This window comes from Cynara cardunculus (assembly GCF_001531365.2).
Source record: "Cynara cardunculus var. scolymus isolate 2C chromosome LG 6, CcrdV1, whole genome shotgun sequence".
In the NCBI taxonomy this organism is placed as follows: domain Eukaryota; kingdom Viridiplantae; phylum Streptophyta; class Magnoliopsida; order Asterales; family Asteraceae; genus Cynara; species Cynara cardunculus.
In genome coordinates, this window is record NC_037533.1 from 552,385 (window position 1) to 564,483 (window position 12,099).

Genomic DNA, 12,099 nt, shown 5'->3' on the forward strand with positions numbered 1-12,099 from the left:
TGGTTAAGAACTTAAGTACCAACTTAAGGCATGTTTGTTAGCATCTTAATGAGTTTAATGAGATTCACAACTTATTCAGTCAATTATATATGAAAAATGTCTAATTTAGTAAACTTTTAGAAGGAAGATTTATGCAGTAAGCCAAAAAAATTTAAACCTGTTCCTCCACATTAAAAAACACATTCCTCCCGTCTATGAATAAACTCTATAAAACAAAAACTTTCTCAATCTATATAGATAGATTAATACACACATACAGCTTAATGAGCTTAATGGGACACAACTCTTATTCGGTCAGCTATACCTTATTGTTTCATAGTCGCTTAATGATATAGAAAATGACTTATTCAGTAAACTTTTAGGATGAACTTAATGCTAAAAAATAAGTTTTTTTCCAATCTGCCTCTTCAAATTAAAAATTATGTTTCTTCCATTCATGAAAAAACCTTCTCAAACAAATAAAAATATTTTCAATCTATATAAACAGATTAATCTACACAGACAATTTTACCCATACAAAACTTAACACAAAATCAATCAAACATCCCCTTAAAACTCTTTGGGGGTGTTTGATTCATAGAATTTGGTGAAATTGGAAGGAATTGGAATGTCCAAATCTTTGACCAAATTCCAAATGTCATGTTTGGTTCACATAATAGATGTGAAGGAATCCTTCCAATTCCAACAAATTCCTTAATTCATTGATTTCACAATTCCACCGCATATACCACGGATTTCAAATTTCAATCCGACAAATTCCTTAGCCCTCATCCATTCATCGACGCTGTATCTCGATTTGCTCTGTTTTGCTATGCTCGATCTCGTTTAAAACCAAGAATGACAATGGGTCAGGTTCAGGCCAGTTATTGGTATCCCCATCACAGAAACCGATAACTAAAACCGTCCTCGTGACTGCCCCGATCCCCGTCGGAGATCTTATCGGGGATCCCCATCGGGTCCCCGCGGTTTCCCCGATCCCCGTTGGGGAACCTGTTAAAGTAAAAATCCTCTTTTTCCCGTTCACCGTTGGTTGTAACCGAAACTCGAAACAAAATATGTTAATTTTCACAACTAAAAGTAAATTACAATTTTTTTAAAGATACAAGTTTAAATATCTCAAACATAATCGAACCAATTACAAACAATGTATTAGATTACAATATAAAACAAAACAGAACATCAAACATCATACAACTAAAATCACGATTTCACAATTAGACAAATAAATTAGACTTTTTTGTGAGCCTTATTTGGGTTGTTGAAGTAAAGTGGATAAAAGTTTTTTAAATTTCAATGTTACTATTTTCTTTTAATGATATTATATATATATATATATATATATAAATTAAAATTAATATAATACACATATCAGGCCGGGTCGGGCCGATGATCACCGTCCCCACTCCCGTCCCCGTTAAAATCCCTGAATTTGTCCCCAATCCCTGCCCCGTCCCCGATAAGATGTCCCCGCACTCCGCCCGAAAGTTTCGGTTTTCAGTTTTTACCATCGATTTCGGTTTTTTTTGCCTGTAATTTTCTCGTTGAATTTCGTGAAAGAAACAAAAAAAATTCCAATTCCATCCAACCAAACGCAATCAAAAGACATGGTCAAATTCTATTACATTCCTTCAAAGTTAAATTCATTTGATGAATTGCAATTCCATCGAATTCCATTCTACGAACCAAACACCCCTTTAATAATATCATGGAATTCCACTCTATCTTAATGTGAATCCATCTCTTATATATTCGTACATAGAAAAATTAAGTTATTTTTTAAGGCAGAAAAATATATAATAAAAAAAATAAAAAAAAGGCTAAAATACGCGAAATGAATACTTCTTCTGTTTTAAAATAAAAGTATTTTCGTTTGTTTTATAATATTTTAAAAAATAAATGTCTATTTTCTCACTCTAACCTAAGCTATTAGATGATGGAAGTTTATTTCTCTATCATTAAAGATAAATTTGTCATCCAGTTAATTAAAATTGATAAAAATTATATATTTTTAAAATTATATGTCTTTTTCGTTGTGGACACTTATTTCGGAACTGATTGAGTATCAAAAGTTTACTCGTGCAATGTAATGAGATACATCTCGATTTTAAAGTCGGGAATTCTAACATTCAAGTTTTGATTCATGCTTCGTTTTGTTATTGTTTTGTGTGGATTTTGAGAGAGCGATGATGTTTTTGATTGATTACCATTTTTATGGAGTATTTTGTTGTATCAGTAGAACTTAACGTTTATTCTATATTTGAACATTTTTATCAGTTCGTTATAAGTTAGTTTTTTTTTAGTTCACATATGAAGTTATAAATGTTAAAGATATTTATGAATATATATACTCGCATGTACCAAATTTTTCTAAACAAAAACTGGAAATATGGTATATAAATATCAAAGTGCGAGCCTTCCCAAAAGGGGAAACATAAATACGCCAGTTAATTACAATGTGTAACAGTTGGGTATGAGGATAACAACATCCTAATCTAATTCCTTAAAAGAAATAAGATTATAACTGGGTGTCACCAAAAATAACTTCAGTAGATGGCCTCTCAAAATGCTCCCTACGCTCACTCTATTAGGACTGGTCAAACCTTCTTGGCAACCACGCCACTAGAACCTGAGATACATGCTGACACACAACAAGTGTTAGCGAGTATGGGCATGGTGTAAACAACCTCAATATTTAGGTATGTGTCTAGTTTACAAAACGTCTTTTTTTGATTAACCTGGATATCCAACCTGCTAAGCGAGCCGGCTAATCCCAGGGTGACCACCTGCTTTGCAGATAGCCCGGAGTTACTGCATTTGAACCTCTGTAGCCACAAGGGAATTTTTATTCCTCCTTGGATTTGAACCTCCTGGTACTTTTGACCTTTGGAGCCAAGCTCAAACCAATCAGACACCATTCTTGTGTTTTAGTTTACAAAACATTTAAAACTCACTTGCTAGGTTCCCCCCTTGATAAAACCCTGTAAGACCAAGCAAAGCTTCAAAGTGTAGGTTAGATGTTGATGGTTAACTTGCTACTTGAACCCTTAGGTTGAAAGAAGAAATAAATGCTCGACAATCCTTCTTGATTCTGGCCTTAAAATGCACCCAGTTGAAATGAACGAGGGGAGAGGGAGAGTAGTTGGAGTCGAAGCATAGCAAGAAGGGAAGGAAGAATGGGGACAAAGGGAATACAAGTCGATGGCTTTATCAACGTACGACTAAACCGCGTATTAACTCAGAAAACTTTTAATCTCATACTCACCAATGATTTGCGCTTTAGAAGAGAATTGATTCGGTACATTTCGGTGCACCTCATTAGTGTTGACATCTAATTAAGATTGATCCAATCTTCTTACGCTTCTCACCATAACTTTTCTTCTCATCGGAATCCAACCCTATATATATATATACACACACACATACACACACACACACGTATATAGAGGGGTTTAAACAAAAACGGTAACAAAACAAAAGATCAGGAAAACAACCGGTTTACGTGCAAAATCCAGGGACGTTTCAATCTTTTTGGAGGCCCTGCTACATCCAAAACTTTTGATTACATTGCATAAATGAGATAAAAGAAAATATATGTTAAGAACAAAAATGAGTTAAACCTAAAACGATTAACAATATGAAACTAAACCTAAACCATTAATAATTCAAACCTAAAACCAAACAATTAATTGTTTGAACTTAAATAATTTCGGTTATATTTTTATACAGGTTAATAAAAGACCCTAATCACATGTAAATTTGGGCCCCAAAATTTCGAAGGGCCTGTTTAAAATCTCATATTTAACATGCTAAAGGACGGCACCGGCAAAATCACATGTGGCAACAACCTTCACATGAATCTCACGTGATTTTAGTGTAAAATCATAAATCACATATGATTGGACCCTTTTTTTTTTTAATGTAATGTGATTTCCGTATTTAGTGTTTTTTTCCCATATTCTTTAAAACATAATTACAAAAGCGAAAAGACATATATTTGCGATTATTTTGGTAAAAGAGCAATGAACCCAAGAAAAATGGCGATGAACGAACAGAACGTGTGTTTTTAGCTTCATCTTCGGGGTTCCGTTAAAAAGAAAAACATAAATCAAAAAAATAAAATACCAAAAAAAATTCCGCATTTTTTCCCTCTCAGATTTCTTCGTAATGTTTGTCGTCGACTTTTTGATTTCCGTAAGAAATGCAAGTGTTCTTGATTCATTTATGATTTTGTTGGAATAAATGTGGTTCTGAATTTGTACAGTTTTACGATCGATTTTGATTTAGGTATTGTTGTAATTGACGTAATGCAGGTTATTGATTTTTTTTGAATGATTGAAGGTATTCTTATAGCATTTCCTTTTTGAATTTGTAGGATGGATGTGGATTTGAAGTATTGTTGTGATTGCAGGTTGTTGATTTTGTTTGAATGACGCAAGGCTGATTTTATCGTATGCAATTTCCGATTGAATGATGCCTAATGCCAAAAGCAACAGTTCTGATCCCAAAAACAGTGCTGATTCGAAGAACAACAATTCTGCTTCCAAGAACAACAATGCTGATCAGAAAAACAACAATGCTGCTACAAAGAACAATGCTGATTTGACGAAAAGCAATTCTACTTCCAAAAAAGACAATTGTGAATGGAAAGGCAACCTTGATGCCAAAACCAACGCCGATGCTCATCCTCCTCAGGTTTGAATTCCAGTATCGGCGTTATTGGAAGTGGCAGGGGGGATTTGTGTTTTACATTGTTGTCTGTGCGATTCGTAGGAAGTTTGTTCGTTGATAAGTTGTTATTTTTATGTTGTAGGGAGATGCCGGTGGTGGTAACTTGCCACCTTCTTCAGGGGCAAATCAATATTTCGAGAGACAGAGTTCTCGTAATGGCAACAAGGTTTTTCCTTTGTTCTCCCAACCAACTTCCAAATTGATTATTACTTGCATCGTTCTTTTTTCATATTCAAACTTCACTCCATTCTTTAAACACATTTAGCTGATTTTTGTTCTATCTGTAAGTGCATGTTTACTTATTAAATGTTTTGCAAGAAATTTTAGTAACTTTGAAGTTGAATATTAGACTGGTTGATCTTAAAAATTAAGCAGGCAAGCAACATTTTTTCTTCTTCTAGAACTTGGGAAATGTTGTATACTCCGTTATATACAGTGCTCGTAATGTTGTTGGTCACAGGTTAAATTTTGTTTGTTTCAATTTTATTTTGGTTTTATTCTTCCCATTTCTCTTCTGAACATGGGAGATGGTACATGATGTACAATGTATAACATGGGATATTTCAAACTAAAAATGAACTTGTTGAGATTCATTTTGTAGAGAAGAAGACAATTCTGCCCATCCCAACTATTTTGGGATGAAGGGATTGTTGTTTCAACATTTCTGTAGTTGCTTGACTCTTCTGTTACAAAACCTGGGTATATGATTTTGGTTTGAGTTGGGGCTATTGTTTTCAACCTAGATTTTGAGCAGAAAATTATAAGCAAATGGTATGATTATATCATCATGCAAGTGTATATATTTTTCCTTTCTTTTATCCTCTGTCTTGAGATCTATAGAATACATTACTGTTGCCTTCCAACCCTCGATCATCCTAGCATTGTGAATGCACAATGCCATTTTCTTTTAAAATTGGGATGCGGAGTTTTTACTTATCCCAAAATATCCAATATCTTTCATTTTGGTTGTCCTAAAAATGTAACACTTCCTTTTCTGTTAAGTTTTTTAGTTCAATATTTACATTTTTTGCTCATTAGTAATCATTATTTGAAAATAGTAAGTTTGATTTTGGCCACAAGTTTTCTTTATTTGTCCCAATTAATGGGCATTTTAGACATTTGATTAAACAATCGAACATTTTTATCAAACTATCGGCCAACCCAAATGTAGCATTTCTTCAGATGGAGGGAATATGACTCACATGGTGCTTAACATTGGAGAAAGGAAAAATCTGACTACAAATAACAATTCTTGCTGACACTGCCACATTGGTTGCTATTTAGGACCTTATCTAAGAAATGTGCATGATGAAATTGTTCTCTCTCTTGTCCGTTTGTGGTTTTCTTCAGCCAGAATCATTTTTTAAGCCATCAGGTTATAGCACAAGCAAAACTTCATGCATCTACAATTGATGATTTACAGGTTTACAAGAGTGGACCACTGTTTCTGTCATCAAAAGGTGAATGCTCCCTATTGTTCAATGTTTAAAAGTGTTTCTCTGGTGTTTTTCTTCTTATGAGTTATCTTAACCAGTGCATGCTTTCTAAACTTGGGAAGCGATACAGATTTTCTTTCTCCTATTATGCTAATTAGAGTGATTATTTTTGCCTTTCATTATGGCCATGTCTTTGATAGACCTGTGGCCTCCCAACCTCTAAATAAACCATGTAAGGCTGTAATTCTGTATTTCTTTGTGTGCTGGTATTGTTAGGTAATTCCAAAATTAGTAATATTTCGTAATTAGATGTATCTGCCATTCTTGTGTTCTAACTGGTCTGAAACATTTATGCTAAGATATGTCATCCTACAAAAAATAATAAAAGGAATTAAAATAAATGAATTCTTATTAACAAGTCCAAAGGACTTTCTATACAGTTGGTTTGCTCCTCTGGGGAGATGAATGCTTTAACTTCGCTTACGCTATCTGTTTTGGTAATCTTTTGCTTCTGTTCTGGACTCTTGATCGTCCTATTTGACTTGGGACACCTCTTTTTTTACCCACTGAATGTCCCTCCCCCTACCTACCCCACCTAGCTCACCTAGCTCTATGATTGCATCTTAAAGTTGTTAAGTTAATGTTGACTTGTTTGAGTCTTATCATATTCAAGTACGTTTGCAACTTATAAATTCGGGTTGCTTAGTGAAGTCATTTTGTTCTGATATTCTAGATGACATTACATGGGTTAATGTTAACCAACAGTTGATGCCAAATAATCATTGTTGGCCAGAGAAACTTTTTGTAAATTATAAATTTAAAGACACTATATTCTTTACTCAGAACATTAAGCATCTATGTTTTGAGGTATGCATATTCTAAAAGGAGCACATGTATATTGCCATGACAAGCATAGTTCTGTATTACCGATTACTCAATGTCAGGGCATTTTTCTGCTCTCTCAATAAATTTGTGTAATTTACACTTATGTAGGGATTGGCTGGACCTCATGGAAGAAAAGATGGTTCATTCTTACAGATACCTCATTGGTCTTCTTCCGAAGTGATCCAGTAAGTTGCGTATTATGGGAATATCTTGCTCTCATTTTCAATTTTCATTAGATCTCTAGCTTATGAATATGGAAGTTCACAAGCTTATGTTAGTAAGTTATTTTTCCATGTGATAAATCACTGCAATAATTTCTGTACAGGTTCTAAAATCTTAGGATTACAAAAATCACATTGATTATGAAGACAACTAGGCAAGTAGATGTGTTGTATCACCATATGTAACTTTAGTTTCTTGTGATGTTTATACTTGTATCCGTCATGCATCTACGTGAAGTCCTTTCACAATTCATTTGTATCACATTTGATGCATAAAAATTGAATCTTTCTAAAATTAAGTTCATCACTAAATATGTAGTTCATAATTTTGTATTAACCACCTATTTGTAGAGGTAGAGTACCAGAGGACATAAGCAAATGGAACATAATTGAAATCCTGGCCTTCAATTAGAGTATGCTGAGACCAAAGACCAGCAATGAACCTTTACAATGTGTAGTACAATAGTAGTTCCAAGGACCTGAAATTGCTTTTCGTTCATACCACCTAATTTTTTTTTCCCACCCTTATGTTTTACATCTTCCTCATAGAATTGATGCTCAGTTCTTAGTTTGTATAGTGGTTGATGGAATACCTACGTCTTTGCTAACAATTAAATTGTACAACACAGTAATAGTCTTATATAGACGGTAAGGAGATCTCGCACCGAGAACACATTTATTTAATGCTACATTTTCCTGGGAGAATTTTTTTTAATGCCAGGAAAGACTGGCCTCATTACTAGCCATATATTGAAGCGTTTATGGACATATTAAGACTTCACCACACATGTTATGCCTATTAAGTTTGTCCTGGAGTTGGCTTTACAACTTCATATCAATTCTAGTTGAGTTTTCTTAATTCAATACACTGTCAAGTGGCTTTGTGTTATCTGTTTGATACACCGTCAAGTCGCTTTGTATCATTGATTTGGTTTCTTTTATGTGCTTATGTTAGCTGGAGTTTCTGCTGCTAATTTCACAGCTTTAAAATCATCAACGACAAAGTAAATGAACTTAAAGATGAAGAAAGAGAGAAAGAAAGGGGCAATAAAGGACTTCATGTTTCTTAATGACTTTTTTGTATTGATGTTGTGACTGGTGAGACATACAACCTTTGCTTCTTGTTGCTGGTTTCTGATTTTGCCACGTAATCAAGAAAATTACAATATAACTTGACAACTTGACATCCACGCCATCAATAGTTATAAGATCTACTGGTTATAGGTCAAAATGGGTAGGAAGTAGGAACAATAGAATGTATGTTACACTACTTGCAGAAAAAAAACATTGTACACTAAATAGGAACTAAAGCAAACTTCGTTACATTTGGATGCATTTTGGCCAATTGATAACGTAGTAATTTCTTTGTCATAGTTTTAGAAGCTGTGTTGATTTAAGCTATTTGTTTATAGATCTCAGCTGGTTGAACTGTTACTAAAAGAAGGAGAATGTATGGAAAATACCTAGCAGTAGCCCTCCAAGGAAATAGCTCTCATTTTCATGTATTTATTTGTCCCATTACTAAAATGTAGATGGTTTGTTCATAGTTTTTCTTATTGATACAGAATGCTAGTTCTGAAAAGGGGGGTGAGGCAAATCTGACCCTTGGTGGCATAGACCTCAACAGTTCAGGCAGGTTAGCCTGCTTTCTAAAAGTCCCATCCTCCATTACATTAGTTGTCTTTGCATAGTTTCTATCCTGATATTTGTTTTTTCTCTGCCTAGTAGTGATCTCTTTCTATGAATTTCAGTGTGGTTGTGAAAGCAGATAAGAAACTCTTGACGGTGCTTTTCCCTGATGGTCGCGATGGGCGATCATTTACTCTTAAGGTGCTTTTCCTCTATATTTACCACACTACCCAATATTTCAATCTCTTGGCCCTACAAATAAAGTAGGATTCTGTTATCATAGAACTGATAGTTCTGAAGTTAGTCAGATTTAATACAGAGCCATACTATTGATATCAGCTCTCTCACATGGACAAGTTAATTATTTTAGATGTGTGTAGCTGCAGAAGTTCCACAACATACTATTGATATCAGCTCTCTCACATGGACAAGTTAATTATTTTAGATGTGTGTAGCTGCAGAAGTTCCACAACATACTATTGATATCAGCTCTCTCACATGGACAAGTTAATTATTTTAGATGTGTGTAGCTGCAGAAGTTCCACAACATGATTCTCTGTGGTGGTCCATCACTTTACTTGTGATGGTTGCCATGTTATCTTGGTTTTAGATTTTAACTTTTGATTGTGTTTTTTCTATTCTTAACTTAAGAAATTAGCAAATCCGATGCATAAATCTGTTAGAATAAGTAATATTAGTAGGTCTTCTTTTCTGGTACAGTTTGGATACTTTCCTCGTGAAGAGGTAAGCAAAGATGCTCACTTTGAAAGAATTGTTTGGTACTTCTATTTTTTTTTCTAATACACACATCACCAAATTAACAATGTAGATCACCAGAAGCCTTTACCTCTCGAATGCCTCTTTATTAGAATCTGAAAATATAGAAGCAGAAATTACTCAAGAGTCAAGATATAGTCTGCAGGTGATTATGAGATGAATATGGAACTCACCATATTGTGTCACATTTTATTCTGTTAAAGCGGTCAGAGTACAAAATAGCCGTCAACACTGATATTTGAAATAGCGGTTATCGCGGTGGTATAGCGGTCCAAAAGTAGTGGTTCATATAATATTTCTTAGAATTATATAATATATATATATGTAAACATACATAACCATATTATATACATTAATTAAAAATATAGTTTCAACATCAAAACATCAACTAAAACAAGTTTCACAAAACAAAATAGGAAAAGTGTTCATAAACGATGATAGAAAACTCGAACAATGTCGAAGAAGGTTGACTGTTGACGATGATAGAAAGAAATTGAAAACCTAAGATTCTAAGAATTTCTAAACTGGATGTTGGATGATATTCGTTGATTGTTGATGGACTAAAATAAAATAAGGGCCCAAATCAAAATAAAAGCCCAAGTCATAATAAAAGGCCAACAAAAGATAAAAATGTAAGCATTATCCAAAAGAGGCCCAACTGAGAATATCGGTATTGAGGGACCGCTATTTACCTCAAATATCGGTAAAAAAACAGTAAATTGCGCCGCTATTATCGAAACCGCAATTTCCCCCGCAATTTTACCACCGTTATTTTGCTTATGACCGATAACCCTATTGCACCGCTATTGCGCATCAATTAACAACTTAGGTCACATTATGTCATCTAAGATTTATGTAATCAGAGAGAACTCTCTATTATATGATTAATCAGTAAAATTCAAATTTACAAGAGAGAGACACTATATATAGACATAATTACACGGGAAACCCTAACACTAAAGCCCATCGGGCTTGGACACATTACCATAAACAGGTTACTTAATTAACACTCCCCCTCAATCAAGCTGGAGCATATATATTGATCATGCCCAGCTTGTTACAAAAAGATGTGATTCGGTTCCYTGGTAATGCTTTGGTGAAGACGTCGGCTAATTGATTGCTAGTTCTGACATGAGAGGTTGAAATAGATCCATCTTCAAGCTTTTCCCGAGTGAAATGACAATCTATTTTAATATGCTTAGTTCTATCGTGAAATACAAGATTGCTTGCAATATGGATAGCTGCCTCATTGTCACACCATAAATTCATTGGTTTAGATTGATTAAATCCAATCTCTCCCAATAGATTACACAGCCATATCAACTCACAAGTAGTTTGAGCCATTRCACGGTATTCAGATTCAGCGCTTGATCTTGATACAACATTCTGCTTCTTGCTTTTCCAAGATACCAGATTCCCTCCTACAAAGACACAGTCGCCTGTTGTTGATCGTCTGGTTGTAGGGTCTCCATCATAGTCTGCATCAGTAAACCCTTCTATGACATAATGACCATGGTTTTGGTACTTGATGCCATAACCAGGAGCTCCCTTCATATATTTCAAAAGATGGCAGACTGCATCCCAATGTGTAGATTGACTCAATACACTTACCGGAAAGGCAATATCGAGACGTGTGATTGTCAGATAATTCAGCCGTCCCACAATTCTCCTGTACTTCTCTGGGTTCTCAAGAGGATCCCCATCATCAGACTTCAGCTTTACATTCGAAACCATAGGAGCTTCACATGGTTTCGTGTCGATCATGCCAGAATCATGTAGTATGTCAAGGCAGTATATTCGTTGAGATAGGCAAATTCCTTTGTGATTCCGAGATACCTTAATACCCAAGAAATATTTCAGTGGACCAAGGTCCTTACTTGAGATGCGAGGAATCTTTCAACTTCTTAATTCCATTCTCATCACTGCCCGTAATCACAATATCATCGACATAAACCACTAGCAGGATACATCCAGAATCAGATGAAGTAAAGAACACTGAGTAGTCATATGAGCTTCTTCGTAACCCAAATGTAGTTACCACAGAACTGAACCGACCGAACCGTGCACGAGGTGATTGCTTTAGGCCGTATAACGACTTCCGTAATTTACAGACCTTCCCAGACTCCCCCTGAGCAACAAACCCGGGGGGTTGCTCCATGTAGACTWMCTYTAGCAGATCGCCATGTAAGAAGGCGTTTTTCACATCTAATTGGTGAATAGGCCAATTATAGATAGCAGCTAGAGAGATGAAAAGCCGAATAGACGCCATCTTTGCAACAGAAGAAAAAGTCTCAGAATAATCCACTCCATAAGTTTGGGCATACCCCTTTGCAACCAAACGAGCTTTTAACCGTGCTATCGAGCCATTAGGATTAACTTTCACAGTAAACACCCACTTACAGCCAATTGCTCTTTTGCCAGCA

General features: G+C 35.0%; 1 protein-coding gene across 1 annotated transcript in view; it reads left to right on the plus strand.

Annotated features, from left to right (window-relative positions):
• The first annotated feature begins 4,470 nt into the window (after nt 1–4,470).
• The window catches only part of LOC112514714 (rho GTPase-activating protein REN1-like), a 30,772-nt gene continuing 23,143 nt past the window's right edge, over nt 4,471–12,099 (plus strand). Inside the window, exons 1-6 of the mRNA XM_025121313.1 lie at nt 4,471–4,692; nt 4,811–4,894; nt 6,152–6,188; nt 7,158–7,234; nt 8,836–8,906; nt 9,022–9,100. Coding sequence (XP_024977081.1) covers nt 4,471–4,692; nt 4,811–4,894; nt 6,152–6,188; nt 7,158–7,234; nt 8,836–8,906; nt 9,022–9,100 — 570 coding nt within the window. The remainder of the gene's footprint in view (nt 4,693–4,810; nt 4,895–6,151; nt 6,189–7,157; nt 7,235–8,835; nt 8,907–9,021; nt 9,101–12,099) is intronic.